The sequence below is a fragment of the Huiozyma naganishii genome, chromosome 2, assembly GCF_000348985.1.
Source record: "Huiozyma naganishii CBS 8797 chromosome 2, complete genome".
Classification (NCBI taxonomy): Eukaryota; Fungi; Ascomycota; class Saccharomycetes; order Saccharomycetales; family Saccharomycetaceae; genus Huiozyma; species Huiozyma naganishii.
In genome coordinates, this window is record NC_035923.1 from 928,788 (window position 1) to 943,361 (window position 14,574).

General features: G+C 51.0%; 9 protein-coding genes across 9 annotated transcripts in view; 4 read left to right on the plus strand and 5 right to left on the minus strand.

Annotated features, from left to right (window-relative positions):
* The window catches only part of SRB2 (Srb2p), a gene marked incomplete at both ends in the record, with an annotated part of 684 nt that extends 110 nt beyond the window's left edge, over positions 1–574 (minus strand). The window contains one exon of the mRNA XM_022606471.1: positions 1–574. This exon is cut by the window's left edge and continues 110 nt beyond it. Within this exon, the coding sequence (XP_022463163.1) occupies positions 1–574 (574 nt within the window).
* Positions 575–1,113: 539 nt separating this feature from the next.
* On the plus strand, positions 1,114–3,183 carry NCP1 (NADPH--hemoprotein reductase; the record flags this gene model as incomplete). Its single annotated transcript, XM_022606472.1, has 1 exon — positions 1,114–3,183. One exon carries the CDS (start codon positions 1,114–1,116, stop codon positions 3,181–3,183), a length of 2,070 nt encoding a protein of 689 aa, XP_022463164.1.
* A 108-nt stretch (positions 3,184–3,291) lies between these two features.
* On the minus strand, positions 3,292–4,029 carry DOG2 (2-deoxyglucose-6-phosphatase; the record flags this gene model as incomplete). Its single annotated transcript, XM_022606473.1, has 1 exon — positions 3,292–4,029. One exon carries the CDS (start codon positions 4,027–4,029, stop codon positions 3,292–3,294), a length of 738 nt encoding a protein of 245 aa, XP_022463165.1.
* Positions 4,030–4,316: 287 nt separating this feature from the next.
* RRP45 (exosome non-catalytic core subunit RRP45) lies at positions 4,317–5,240 on the minus strand (the record flags this gene model as incomplete). The annotated part of the gene is made up of 1 exon (XM_022606474.1): positions 4,317–5,240. The coding sequence occupies one exon, from the start codon at positions 5,238–5,240 to the stop codon at positions 4,317–4,319; it is 924 nt and encodes a 307-aa protein (XP_022463166.1).
* Positions 5,241–5,696: 456 nt separating this feature from the next.
* Positions 5,697–7,403, plus strand: DDE1 (Dde1p; the record flags this gene model as incomplete). The annotated part of the gene is made up of 1 exon (XM_022606476.1): positions 5,697–7,403. One exon carries the CDS (start codon positions 5,697–5,699, stop codon positions 7,401–7,403), a length of 1,707 nt encoding a protein of 568 aa, XP_022463167.1.
* Positions 7,404–7,488: 85 nt separating this feature from the next.
* Positions 7,489–8,376, minus strand: INM1 (inositol monophosphate 1-phosphatase INM1; the record flags this gene model as incomplete). The annotated part of the gene is made up of 1 exon (XM_022606477.1): positions 7,489–8,376. One exon carries the CDS (start codon positions 8,374–8,376, stop codon positions 7,489–7,491), a length of 888 nt encoding a protein of 295 aa, XP_022463168.1.
* Positions 8,377–8,809: 433 nt separating this feature from the next.
* AAP1 (arginine/alanine aminopeptidase) lies at positions 8,810–11,401 on the minus strand (the record flags this gene model as incomplete). The annotated part of the gene is made up of 1 exon (XM_022606478.1): positions 8,810–11,401. The coding sequence occupies one exon, from the start codon at positions 11,399–11,401 to the stop codon at positions 8,810–8,812; it is 2,592 nt and encodes an 863-aa protein (XP_022463169.1).
* Positions 11,402–11,963: 562 nt separating this feature from the next.
* Positions 11,964–13,514, plus strand: YHK8 (Yhk8p; the record flags this gene model as incomplete). The annotated part of the gene is made up of 1 exon (XM_022606479.1): positions 11,964–13,514. One exon carries the CDS (start codon positions 11,964–11,966, stop codon positions 13,512–13,514), a length of 1,551 nt encoding a protein of 516 aa, XP_022463170.1.
* A 258-nt stretch (positions 13,515–13,772) lies between these two features.
* On the plus strand, positions 13,773–14,495 carry FSH1 (putative serine hydrolase; the record flags this gene model as incomplete). The annotated part of the gene is made up of 1 exon (XM_022606480.1): positions 13,773–14,495. The coding sequence occupies one exon, from the start codon at positions 13,773–13,775 to the stop codon at positions 14,493–14,495; it is 723 nt and encodes a 240-aa protein (XP_022463171.1).
* Between the last annotated feature and the right edge of the window lie 79 nt (positions 14,496–14,574).

Genomic DNA, 14,574 nt, shown 5'->3' on the forward strand with positions numbered 1-14,574 from the left:
GGTGCGTTACCTGCACCTCCGCCAGCAGCGCGACGATATCGTCTGTGTGTCTGGCGAGGACCGCACCGCTCAACTCGATTGCGAGTCCCTTGAAGCCGGTCTGTGAGAACAGGTTGCAGCAGCGGACGGTCAGGCGGTCCCCGGACTGCGGACCACCGGTCCCGACGGTCCTGCTGTGGAAAGTCTGGCCGAGGTCGCCCTTGATGGACTGCCGTTGCGTCCAGATGTTCGACAGCTTGCCGTCCAGCAGCGAGTCCACGGGACCGGGGAACCACGCCTCCGTGTCCCCGTCCGCACCGTCCCTGTCGCCATCCCCATCACCATGCCTCGACAGCACAGCGGTGCCGTTCTTGATGAGAACGGTGTCCCTGCGGGAGAAAGTGATGCTGTACAGCAGTTTCGAGATCGACGGGTCCACGGCGTCGATGTTCGTCACCTGCGACCGGTACGTCTTGAAGTCCAGCGACCAGGGGTCCCCCTGCTGCAGCAAGTAGTTGTTCAGCAGCCGGTCTTGGAACTCCGTCAGCGTCGCTGGCGTCGCTTTATCCGCGAATATCACACTGTTCAGCACCATGTGTGACTGCTACTCATCACACAACAGATTAACGTTAGTAGAGAGAACCGGGGCGGGCGGGCTCCAAGAGTGCAATTGACCGTATACATACACTGTCTGGGACATCTCCTCGCACAGAACCGAACGGGACAGTGCTGTCGACAGGTCCAAAGAGTCCTGCGATGCGGTATTCGACAGCACCGGTTTCCTGTTTTTATATAAGCATCGCCTCGAGACCAAGACGGCACAGGGTCTTGACGGTTTGCGGTGTTTCGCTGCGTTGGATGGGTCCCCCCGTTGCGGCATGGGAGGGTCCCCACGGTGCTGGTTCAAACAGCCCAGTGGGTGCTGCAACGGCTGGTCGACCGTCCAGTGGTAGAACCGGGAAGTGCACCCCGCACCCAGACACCTGAAGAGAGTGCTATATTTCTGGCCTCTCGAGGAAACAGCGAGAAGAGGGACCCTGTTGCCAAGAGTCCGTCGGTTCGTCAGCTCGTTGTATCTGTGCAAGAGAGCAGGTACACAGAGTTGTTCCACTTAGTGCTGCCCCCCCAATTAAGATGGACTCTCTCGATTACGCGATCCTCGGTGTGTTTGGCCTGCTGCTTGTAGTGTTCTACAGCAGAACGCTGCTGTGGTCGATCCTGCGGTCGTTCTCCTCGGACGATACATTCAAAGTGAGCAACAGTTCTGGGTCCAGGGACGTGCGGGCCGTGATGCAAGAGAACGGGAAGAACTTTCTCGTAGTGTACGGGTCGCAAACGGGCACCGCGGAGGACTACGCGAAGAAATTCGCCAAAGAGCTTGTCGGGAAGTTCCCACAGTTGAATGTTCTCGTTGCAGACCTCGAGGACTACGACTGGGACGAGCAGATCGCATTGCTCGGAAGAAGCACCCCGCTTGCGCTGTTCATGGCCACGTACGGCGAGGGAGACTTCCCGGACCCAGCGCTCCCCTTCGAACGGTTCTTGCAGGACCAGGACGGGGAGACGCTCAAGGGGTTGTACTTCACGCTGTTTGGGTTGGGGAACTCGACTTATGAGTTCTTCAACGCCGCGGCTCGCAACACGCAAAAGATGTTGACCAAGGCGGGGGCCCAACAGGTAGGGAAGTTTGGTATGGCCGATGACGGTGCTGCCACTACTGACGAGGACTACTTGTCCTGGAAGGAACTTATCATGGAGGACTTGAAGGACTTCTTGCAACTCAATGAACAAGATGTCGTGTTCCGCCCAGCGTTCGACTGTCAGTGGAGGGATTCTGTCTCCGATGACGTGTACTTGGGGGAACTGTCCGCAAACTATCTGCCCACACAAGAATTACCGTACAACGAGGCAAACTCCCTGCAGACGGGACCTTTCTCCCACAACTACCCTTACCTTGCTCCGATTACCACCACTTTCGAGTTGTTCGCCAAGGGGAATGACAGAAACTGTATCCACTCCGAGTTCGACATTTCAGGTTCCAACTTGAAGTACTCCACGGGGGATCATCTGGGTGTGTTTGCTTCCAATCCAACGGAGAAAGTGGACCAGTTTTTGAGAGTGCTCAGTCTGGACGCAAACCGGGTCTGTGAACTGCGCCCACTCGACGCAACGACAAAAGTACCCTTCCCATCTCCAACTACGATTGAAGCCGCTGTCCGTTACTACCTAGAGATCACTGGGCCCGTCTCGAGACAGTTCTTTTCGATGCTGGTGCAGTACGCTCCAACAGAGACTACGAAGCAGAAACTGCTGGACCTGTCAAAGGATAAAGACTTGTTCGCTTCGGAGATCACATCAAAGTACTTCAATATTGCAGACGCACTATCGTATCTATCTCACGGTGAACCCTGGACCACGGTCCCCTGGTCATTCCTTATCGAAAATATCCCCCGGTTGCAGCCCCGCTACTACTCGATTTCGTCCTCAGCTCTGTCAGAGAAACAAACCATTCACATAACGGCCATTGTGGAAAACATGACCATCCCTGATACAAAGGAGCATGTGGTAGGTGTGACGACAAACATGCTACGGAATATCCAACTGTCCATGAACAAACTGCCAACGGAAGATATCCCAGTGCACTACGACCTCGATGGCCCACGGTCACTGTACGGAGGGCACAAACTGCCCATATTCGTGCGGAAATCCCCCTTCAAACTCCCCACGAACTCCGGGACTCCAATCATCATGGTCGGTCCTGGTACTGGCGCAGCGCCCTTCCGCGGGTTCATCAGAGAGCGGGTCGCGTTGGCACAGAGGGAAGATTCGAACGTCACTATGGGGCCCATGATGTTTTTCTACGGGTCGCGCAATGAGAGCGATTACTTGTACCGCGATGAATGGACCCAGTACGCGACTGTCCTTGGAGAATCCTTCCAAATGTTCGTCGCTCATTCGAGACTGCCAGGAGAACCTAAGGTGTACGTGCAGGACAAGCTCAAGGAGCAAGAGTCCAGAGTTTTGGATCTGCTGAAGGCCGGTGCGTTCATCTACGTGTGTGGTGACGCGAAGGCCATGGCCAAGGACGTCAGCGCGACTTTTGTCGGAATCTTGTCCAGAGGGATGTCCATCTCGACGGATGAGGCCGCTGAGATGGTCAAGATGTACAAAAATGTCGGAAAGTACCAAGAGGATGTGTGGTGAGAGGTCGTTCCCTTGCTCGATGTACGTATATAGTCTTCGTCTCCTCATCAACTTTGCTTAAACTAATCTAAATCATTGCACATATATACATGAGATGGGCGGCCGCACTCAGTTCTTCGAGAGAGCGTTACCAATAGCAATGGTGATTTTGCCCTCGTTCGAGTTCCCGGTGACTGTGACTTGAGTTAAATCCGGGACGACAAAATCGGCCCCCGCATCGAATAGAGCAGCCTTATCGTAAGTGCTGGTTATCCCGATGGTGTATGCACCCATCGCTTTACCGGCTTTAATCCCCACGGGGGCGTCCTCAAAGACAACACACTGTGGGGAATCACAATGCCATACTGCAGAGAGCTCGTCCCGGGCCTTTGCGTAACCCTCAGGGTCCGGCTTGCCCCTCGTCACGTCCATGCCCGTCACGAACACATCTGGTTTGCCCACATCTTTCAGGATAGTTTTGAACCATCTGAATGCAAGGTAAGATGTCGCAGATGTGACCACTGCCCACTTCCTGCCCCTCAGTTTCTCCCCCGTTGTAGGGTTCCTATCCAAACTGAGTAGCAGATCCTTTGCGCCGGGGATCAGGCTGACCGTGTCCAGGTAGTTGGCACCCATTTGTTGCTCCAATTGGAAGGTCAATTTGTTGTCCGTGTTGTCCAATTGAGGGAAGAACCTCGCCAGTATTTCAGAGGAGCGTGACCCGTGTGAGTGTTCGAACAGTTCCTCCGGATCAACGCCATGATCCTTGCATAGATCCCTCCACACGCTCTCGGCAGCCACCGTCGTACTCACGATGGTGCCGTCCATGTCAAACAGACATAAATCCACAGTCAACGACGATGCCATGGTGTTTCCTGTCATGGTGAAGTTGTTGTCTCAGTTTCGATACCTCCCAGCATAGAACTACAAAATACTATAGATGGTAATGTTAAATAGATCGTCCAATTTTCCCAACCCCCCGGTAACGGACCAACTCAACCCAGCCACGTCCAAGTGCAGAACGGGGAACTGTCCCCCGAGACATGACAGGTTGGCTTTACCGTCACCAGTTTTTTTTGCATCTTTTGTGACACTACTACACTGCTTACAAAACATACGACTATTCCTGGCGAGTGAGATGTACCACTGCCACGTCATGCGGTGGCATCGCGTGCGTTCTCAGAACTGAGCACCGCTGCGTAGCGGTCTCTCTGCGCGTAGTCCTGTTTGATGGCCGCGATGATCTGACTGGTCACTTTATCTGTGATCTCGTACGCCTTGTGGCAGCAGTCCATGAGCGTTAGTGCGTCCATGGGCAGCCCTCCTGCTTTGGACACCTGCACGACCTCTCTGTTCTTGTTGAGTGTGACGGTGAGCACCCCCTCCCTGAGCAGTTCCTCCTTGAGCGTTGCGTCCGTCACGACGATCTCTAAGTTATCCTGGCCCTTGAAGTTCGTCTCTGAGTCCTGCGGGTTGAAGAACGAGAACGTGACGCAGATCGGGACGTGCAGGATCCCCAATGGGACTGGTTCTCTCTCCTCTACAGGGTGTACGACGACACTGTGTCCCTGCACCGTGATATCCGGTTTCTTGAAGTGCATCAGTGCAGCCATCACTGCAATGCACGACGCATCGATGAACCCACCGTCGCAGTCCAAGAAATGCACATCGGCACGGATCGCCCAACACTTGCTCCCAGCAACGATACACAGACCTTCGACGTCCAGCGCTCCGGACCGTCGCACGGCCTTCTCAATAATCCGCGCAATCAGCACCTCGTCCTCCCCAGTACTGTTCCCGTTCTCGAACTGCCCGCCGGCCATCGGCGTGAACTCCGTAGAGATGAGGAACAACCCTTCAAAGGGCCTGTCCTCGTAGGGCAGCGTCACCTCGCAAGAAATCCGACAGTGCACTTTCGTCCCGCCAAGCGACACAAGCACGTCCCCGTACTCGTTCCCAAACACAATGCTCACGTCCCGGAACTCGTCGAAATTCCTCCCGTCGAGCCTCTGTTTCGCCCGCAGGGACTCCAATATAAACTCCCTCTCGGAATTCGAAATCACAATATCCTTCGCCATACCGTGAAGTCTTGGAACCGAGTGTCAAAGCGTTTTATCCATCGCTCATCTCATCGCTCGAGCACTCGAGAACTGAACAATTTTTCATCTTCATATTTTTTTCACTTCTTTCTTCTTTGAGACTCGAAGCTGAGTTGGAGTAATAGCGAGCGGCGCAGGCGGGTCTTTGAGGCGTGAAGTTCGCTGTTGTGGGGTCCATCCTCTGCGTCTGGATATATCAAATATATATATTACGTTATGCTGTGCCTGATTACGTCAGGAGTGTAGATCTTGTGGAGGTGCCTGTGAAGTGGGGTCCCCCGAAAGTAATACGATGCAGAGGCTGGGAAGCCGGTAAATGCGGAGGAGCCCGTGTCTCTTAAACGAGCAGGAGTCTGTGTGTGTATATATATAGAGGGCATGTGTGTGTGTTTGTGTTTGGTAGTCTGTGATGTAACACAAGTGACCACGACGCTGATGTTGGATATTTATAGTGTGTTGAAGAAAGTGGTAGTCAGTGGTGTGCTGCTCGTGCTGGCCAATTGGCTTTTCTCGCTCAATGTGGTGCTCGACGGTGTGCGGGACTTGAATAAAGTAGCGCTCAGGGAGCAAGCGAATGCGGGGCCCGTGAGGAAAGCCAACGAAACAGCTCACTACAGGAACTTCCTCGTGCCATTGGGGTTCCCGCTCACTACGGGCCTTGGGCTGTCCCTCAGTTACAAAATCAGGAACGGGAATTTCGGCGACGTGTGGTGTGCCATCCTAGAGATGGCGAGGGACTCCCGTGTGTCTATCTCATTTGCAGATGGGGGCAGCTACACAATGGAGCAAGTCAACGGGATGGTGAAACAGGTGATGCAGAATGGGGACATTTTCTCTGAAGAGGGCAAAAGTGTAGGGATCAACGTCTCGCCGATGACATTGCAAGGGTTTGTCATCACGGTCGCGTGTATATTGAAAACTCTGGAACAGAAAGCAGAGGACTCTTCCGCGGTCGCTCATGTACTCGCGTCGATTCCAAGAAAGAGAGTACAGGGGATCGACGTCTTGGTCATCAGCTCTTGGAAGGAGTACCAGTTTTTGCAAGAGAGTAAGTCATGGTACAGAAAGATAGTCGTGTGTCACTCAGACCCTGCCGATGGTGCTGTGGATGCCAACGTCTGCACTTGGAACCAACTGATTAATGGTTTCCAAAACGACCCGGAGTACAAGTACGAACCTCCATTGGATAACTCAGACGATCTGAAACCGTTCGTGAAATTGACAACGGTCCAGGGGAACACTACCGCGTTCAACCAGCTAAACCTCGTCAGCAGTGTGTCCGCATTCATCAAAAGTTTCCCAGCGGATCACGAAATCTCAGCGCGGGACACATTCGCCGCAATCAACGACTCGAATGACCTCGCATTCAACTTACAAATGTGGCCTAAATTACTAGCTGTGTTGTTGCACGGTGGGTCTGCCAACTTAAGGGACAACACTTCAAGCGAATATGCCAGCGTGCTTACAGAGAACACTTTCCTGTTTGCTAAGTCCGAGACTGTTGCCCGAATGTTTGATAAATCGGTCGACAAGCAGGGGAAGAGCATGTGGGGGAAACTCAAGCTAGCTTGGGTGGTCAATCTGCTCAGTGAGGGCATCTTTTCAAGATCGGCAGAGATCGGGAAACCAACCATACGATGCATCTTCATCGCTAACATTTTACAAAGAGAGGACAGGATCTGCGCATACGATAACTTGCAAATACCAAAATATTCCCGGGGGCAGTTAAACCGCACGTTCTCAAGCTTGGAACTGAACAACATAAGAGCGTCGTGGGGGGCAAGAGCAGTAGTAGAATTGTACTGTCCTGGCCTGGTCCTGGGACCCATCTCTCAACTCAATTACTACGATTATAGAATTTTGCTCCAGGTTGTTGAATCCAAAGTGGCCTGCTTGGGGCCCGTATCCACCTCGCTGGAGGGAAAAATGATAATGACTGAAGCAGCTCCAGAATTGGATATCGTGAAAAGACAAGGTATGCTGTGCATTAGAGGGTTTACGATCGGCAAACCAGTGGGGAACGAGTCCCTGAGCCAGGCGGCCAACGCAAGCGAAGAGTTGGCTAATGGTGAAGGGTGGATGCCCATGATTGGTGTATTCGGTCTGTGGGGACAAGACGGCTGTTTGTACCTGTTCAAATGAAAACCACTTTGTATCGAACTTTATAAAACGTATTCCCTCTATGTACACCATATATATATTATTCATCATTTATGGCATTTCGAACTCACTCATACTTCAAGTTCCCCTCAACACACTTCCAAAAATTGACGATGTACTCCCTTTGTTCCTCGCCCGTATCATCGTTACAGCCTCTGACTGCCAAATATGACCTGTTGTCCACTCCAATCTCCCACTCTCCTGGATTCGCACCGACAATACGGCCGCCAGTCTCGTTCAAGATGCACCAACCGGCACACACGTCCCAACCGTAGCAACCACCGTCCCAGTAACAGTCCAAGTATCCAATTGCAATGTAGGCAAGTGTCATCGCAGAGGACCCGAGATTCCGGAATCCATGGACAAACCCACCATCAGCGGAAAGCAGATTCTCGTACGTTTTTAATTTGATCTTGAAATTGGGGCCCTCCCGAGCAGAACCTGGCTGCAACGCTACCACAGATTTATCTAAAACAAGAGGCGACATACCTGCAATATTCGACTTGTAATCAAATGGCTTTCCATTAACCCTAACACCATTGCCCTTTGAAGCGGAGACCAGCAAATCCAAATGCGGGTTGTATATCACACCAACTACGGGTTCCTTCTCAATGGTCAACCCTATGGAGGTACAACTGAAGGGGAAATCATGAACAAAATTTGTCGTTCCATCGATGGGGTCCACAATAAAAGTTGGACTGTCCGTTACTTTGGTCACACCTTTGATGTAGCTCTCCTCGCCAATGAATTTGAAAGTCGGGTACTTCTCTACCAATGAGTCCCAGATCAGTTTCTCGAGCTGCTTGTCGATCTCGGTAACGATATCAACAGCTCTAGTTCCTGTCTTTAGTTCATAGTTACTTTGAGTACCCGATTTTGACTTGATAATGGGCCCGACTTTTTCAGTCGCTAACTGACACAAGTATTCCTCAATAGCTCGTAGATTGACGGTCATGTTGACTCTCGGACAGCGCTTGGAGACCCAGGCTGTAGAGTTGAACAAACTCAGACGATCGAGGAGATCTAAATTTTTGTTATCCAACAATAAGATGAAAAAACTGCATTACTCTAAGCAATGACGTATTGTAAGGGCAAAGTATTGTTCTTCAACTCTATGGATCGCAGTTGCTGCATAGCATTATTTAAGGAACTGTGCTTAATATATATTGTCTTTATATACAGCGATTTGATAAATGCACGTACTCTTGAGACTGCTCTAAGAATATCAACGGACGTTTGATTCGTTCAATTCGAGATATGCATCACGGATAACTTGTTCGGATGTGTGTGTCGCCTGCGTGTGCCTCAGCAACACTTGACTATTTCGAGGGTCAAGGTTCTTTTCTTCTACACACTATTATTTATAGGTAGATGAACCACCAAAAGACTCAAAGAAGTCTGTGCTCGGATAGGTATTCTTTTACTGCAATACTGTCTCTTGTGACCCAGCGGTATTTCGCTGTAATCGTGTCAATCGCTTGAGCAATGTTATTGTTGTATCCGTTCGTGTCCACTTGAGAGAAGAAATCTTTGATCCCGGCAATGGATTCTTCAGATGTGAAACCAGAAGTGCATACGGTGACGACGTGTCCCAAAACTGGAGAGCCCGCAAGCAGTCGTTTGACCAGACCAGTCCAGTTCTCCTTTGCCCATTTCCATAGTGCTTCGATACCTTCTTTATGAGACCTCAGCCCTACCATTGGAGTGCAAATGTCCTGATTCAAGACTGTCCCGTCCAACAAATAAGACAATGTTCTCTGAATTAGTTGAGGATCGTTGAATTGGCCAAGTGATTTCAAAGCGGCAAGTTTCTCGTCCATATTGGCTGGATTTTGGTAGATACTAAACAGTCGGTCATAGTTTTCGACAGTTCCTGCGGAGGTTGCGATGGTACTGAACACTGCAGGTTTGATCAGGACAGGTATCGCGATGTTCTTAGAAGCATACTCCTCGAACATCCGGATGGCTGAAGAAACAGCTTTGGGATCCTTACTGGAGCATGCTGTCGAGAATAATGTTACCTTTAGTTGTTGCAAAGCGTAATCATCACTCTTGTCGAAATCCCACCCCAAGGCATTAATTTTATCAGATACTAACCCATTCAAAAATTTGTTCAAGCCATTCTTAATGCTATCGTTTTCAAAGATCCATGCAGTCTGTAAAGCGGAAAAACTGTTGGCAATCTGTTGCCAAACGACAAATGAATCTTCCAAATCTTTCCAGTTCTCGACCAAGTTCAGGAAGCTGATTGAGGAGGTGTAGCCTGAAGAAGACAACGTTTTGACGTCCGCAACAAGACCTACCCTATCCTCGACAGAGAGTAGATGGTGCTGTTTGCCCAACGTATCCCATCTTTCGTTCGAATATGACGTTATGAAAAAACCGGCTTGGTCAGCATTCATTTTGAAGAAGTTGTCCTTTACGTTGGAAATATCAATCTTTTGCGATCTTTCCGCTAATGTTACATCTTTAACGCCATCACCTGTTTTCATGGACAAGAACACTGGGTACAGGACTTTATCATCCTCTGGTTTGATGTCACCCGTGCTTAGGAAACGGTTCTGAGTGACTGTTAGGGTATTGTTGTTCTCCTCTACTGTGACGACTGGGAACCCAACCTGTTCGGTCCAGACGTTCATTACACTCTTGACATCTTTCCCAGAAACTGCTGACAAATGGTCCCAAAGAGCTTCCGCCTTTGCATTCGCGTATTTGAACTCTGATAAATAATTAGAAACACCCTTTATGAAAACGTCTTCACCTAACCATTTGAATATCATTCTCAGCAACGATGAACCCTTGGAGTACGAAATCGCGTCAAAGATCTGGTTAATTTCATCCGCATTCTTCACTGGAACCACAATTGGGTGAGATGACCTTAGGGAGTCGAGCGACATGGCTCTTTGTAGGTTATCGGTGACGTACTGTTCCCATACTTTCCAATCCGGGTGGAAATTGTTGCAAGAGTACCAAGACATCCAGGTGGCAAACCCCTCGTTCAACCATAGACTTTCCCACCAGTCCATAGTCACAAGGTTCCCAAACCACTGGTGTGCAAGCTCATGCTGAACGACCTCAGTGACTCTTTGAATGCGCCCGAGTGAGGAGCTCTCCGCATCCAAAAGAATGTCAGCCACACGGTATGTGACCAACCCCCAGTTCTCCATGGCCCCGGAGGAGAATTCGGGCACCGCCACCATGTCCATCTTGGGCAGAGGGTACTGAATTTGGAAAGTGTCTTCGAAGAATTTCAAAGTGCTAGCACCCAGTTTGGCCGAAAACTGGCCCAGGTGTTCTTGGCCAGGTGTGGAGTAAACCCTGACGGGGACTCTAAATTCTGTATTCTCTACGTACTTCAGTTCCGCGACGATAAAGGCGACCAAGTAAGTGGACATTTTAGGAGAAACGTTAAAGTTGGTGATCCTCTTCCCGTTCTCGACTCTTTCATCATGAACGTCCATGTTGGAAAGGTTCGTCAATTCGGGCGTTGAGATCAAAGTGATCTCGAAAGTGGCCTTCAGATTGGGCTCATCGAAGCAGGGGAACGCCTTTCTAGCGTCCGTGGCCTCCATTTGCGTTGTTGCTAGGTATTTGGTCTCCCCCGTGACAGAGTCCGTATACTTCGCCCTGTAAAACCCTGCCATCTGGTCATTCAGAATACCCCTAAACACAATCTCCAAAACGCCTTTCCCACCATTGCTCGCCGCACAGGATAAAACGGTGCCTTTGGGGAACTTGAATTCGACAACCTGGCTCTTCTCGTTCGCGTCTATCGACAGCGCAGCGACACCGTTGAATTTCACGCTTTCGAACTCAATTTCAAACGCATTCAAAGTGATAGTGTCCACCGCTGCGTCATTGATCCTCAACGAAACTCTAGTGACACCGTCAAAAGTAAACCTCTTGAAATCGGGCTCGAATTGCAATTCGTAGTGCAGCGGGGTGACATTCGTTGGCAACACTTCTCTGTTCAACGACATATCTTAACAATATGCTCCGGGACAGAGGTTTCAGAGTTCCAGAAGAGAGGAAGCAGGACCTCGAGGGCAAAGTTCAACGTCATCGTCGAACTCTCGACAAGTTTATTTCAGTTTTGAATTTTTCCGGTTCAAAATCGCAGGTTATTTTTTCCCTTCGTCTCTTTTGTGACACATTATCACCCACTGACACAAAAAAAAGTGTCACTTTCACGGTCCTCTGCTTCCGGTTCGCGGAACCCAGCGTTGGCTGTCGGACACTTCAAGAGTTTGCGTCGTCGTCGTCAGGTGCACCGGGGCGGAGATAGCAGCAGCCCAGGGTATGCACCGGAGCGGAGATAGCAGCAGCCTAAATCCAGACACCACAGCTACAAAATGAAAAAAAAATTTGACAGTGTCAAATGGAAGGAACTGTTCCTGTAGTGAACGATGCCAGCGATGAGCTGAGATGGGCTGTACGAGGTCTTGGTTTGTTCCCCCTGTGGATTGACGGTGTGTGCCTGGTTTGAAGGGAGTGTATAAAGGCGCAGAGAGGTTTAGGGTTTCAAAGTTGGTGTTGCAATTGATGAGTTCCGTTTTATTATCTTTACGAGGGAAACAGAGTGAGAGCGAGGTTTGTTCAAGTATGGAATCGAGCGATTGCAGTGTACAAGCGGAACATTCCCTTGGGTATGGTAAGGAGACAGTGAATGATGGCACTGCTATCAACTACGAGGTGTGTTTCAACGGCCCGGATGATGAGGCAGACCCAGAAGATATTGCGCGGCGCCTGTCAATGTACAGGAAATACTACATAGCCGTGCTGATTACCGTGACGTCGATGGTGATTACGATGATATCTTCGTGTTGGACGTTTGTATCCCCGCACATCATTGAGAAGTTCCACGTATCCCGCGAGGTGAGCGTCCTCGGAATCATGCTCTACGTGTTTGGGCTTGCCTTTGGTCCGCTGTTCCTGTCGCCCATCAGTGAGCTGTACGGCCGGCGGGCAACGTTCATCTTTTCCCTGACACTGAGCATAGTGTGGCAATGTCTGACGACTTGGTCGCGGACCCTCACTGGTGTGATGTTTGGTAGGTTTCTCAGTGGGTTCTTCGGATCCAGCTTCCTCAGCGTTGCTGGAGGCGCCATCAGCGATATATTCCTCAAGTCGCAGATCACGGTGCCCATGTCCCTCTACACCACTGCCGCGATGATGGGACCGTCCTTGGGGCCCATCATATCGGGGGCACTGTACACGGTGGACTTCAGGTGGACGTTCGTCACGTTTATTATTGCGTCCGGTGTATGTCTCGTTGCCATTGTGGTGACCATCCCGGAGACGTACAGACCGCTACTACTGATCAATAAGGCAAGGAGATTTCGCAAGGAAACTGGGGACGACAGGTATTTCGCCCCCCTCGAGGTGACAAGGAGGGAGACAAGTTTCCTCTCTGCGGCGCTACTCTCTTCAAGAAGACCCTTCATGTTGCTCTTCAGAGATCCGATGATGGCCGTGCTATGTTTCTACACTGGACTCGAGCTGGCGATTATCTACCTATATTTCGTCGCATTCCCGTACATCTACCAAACGTTGTATAGGTTCACCGTGATGCAGTCCGCGTGTATGTACATTGGACTCATGGTCGGCATGATACTTGCGACACCGACATCAGTGCTGATCCAGCGGCGATACGAGGCAAAAGTTGCTCAAAACGGCGGGGTCTCCGTCCCTGAGATGCGGTTCGACCCACTGTTCTACGGGGCGATCCTCTCCCCCGTGGGACTGATGATCTTCGCATGGACACTGTACTCGCACGTCCACTGGATCGGGTCCATGATTGGGAGCGCCCTCTTCGGTGCAGGCGTCCTGTACGTGTTCATCGGAATTTTCAACTACACGGTCGACGCGTACAGGAGGTACGCAGCATCTGGGATGGCGTGCAACTCATTCGTCCGGTGTGTCATGGCGGGCGTGTTCCCGCTGTTCGGCCTGCAGATGTACGAGGGAATGGGCATCAACTGGGCCTCGTTTCTCATCGCCATGTGCACTTTGGCCATGGTCCCCGTGCCCTTCCTGTTCAAGCGCTACGGCGCGTACCTCAGGTCCAGGTCACCGTACGCGTGGGACGAGTGAGGCAAGATCCCACGGACCTACGGACTCGGAACCAAATTACGTAAACAGCACAGAAACCGCCGGAGAATCCCGGAAGAATTATACGTCATTTCTCGGAAAAACCCTCGAGGCGGGCACCGGAAAAACAATGAAAAAAAATTTTCAGTTCTTTGAACCTTGTCTCTTATATTTAAATTTGACAGAGTCCGGTATCGTTGACAGCTTTGTTCTGTCTTTCTTTACGCTACCAACTACAGCACGCACACACATCCAGCACCAATGACGCAAACACAGCTTCCCAAATTGCTCTTTTTACACGGGTTCTTGCAGAACAGCAAAGTGTTCTCGGAAAAGTCCTCCGGGATTCGTAAACTGCTGAAGAAGGCGAACGTGCAGTGCGACTACATGGACGGGCCCGTGATTTTGAAGAAGGAGGATCTGCCATTCGTGATGGACGAGGACAAATGGGAGGCCACCGTGGCTGCAGACTGCAACCGTGCGTGGTTCTACCACACGGACATCTCGAAGGACCTGGACGTGCAGGCCGGGCTCGACGCGGTGGTCGCGCAGATCAAGGAGCACGGGCCCTACGACGGGATCGTCGGGTTCTCGCAAGGTGCTGCGCTGTCCACCATCGTCACAAACAAGATCACGGAGCTTGTCCCAGACCACCCTGAGTTCAAGGTCAGTCTCGTGATCTCGGGTTACTCCTTCACTGAACCTTCCCCCGCGGCAGCTGATACGCTGCAGATCACACAGAAGTTCCAGGACGCGTTCACCCCAAGAGGTGACTCGCACACTAAGATGCTGTTCATCTACGGGACCGCGGACCAGGCCGTCCCCTGCGAGAGATCGAAGTACCTGTTCGACATCTACCGCAACGCGCTCGCGGAGGCCGACCAGGTCAAGGCCTTCGAGCACCCAGGTGGGCACATGTGTCCCAACAAGAAGGACATCATCAGACCAGTCGTCGAGGAGCTCACCGCTGCTCTCGAGAACTGATCGGCAGACCAATACATATAAACCCGATACACGCTACATACATAAAAAAAATGTTATATTTATGTGGAATAAAAATGGT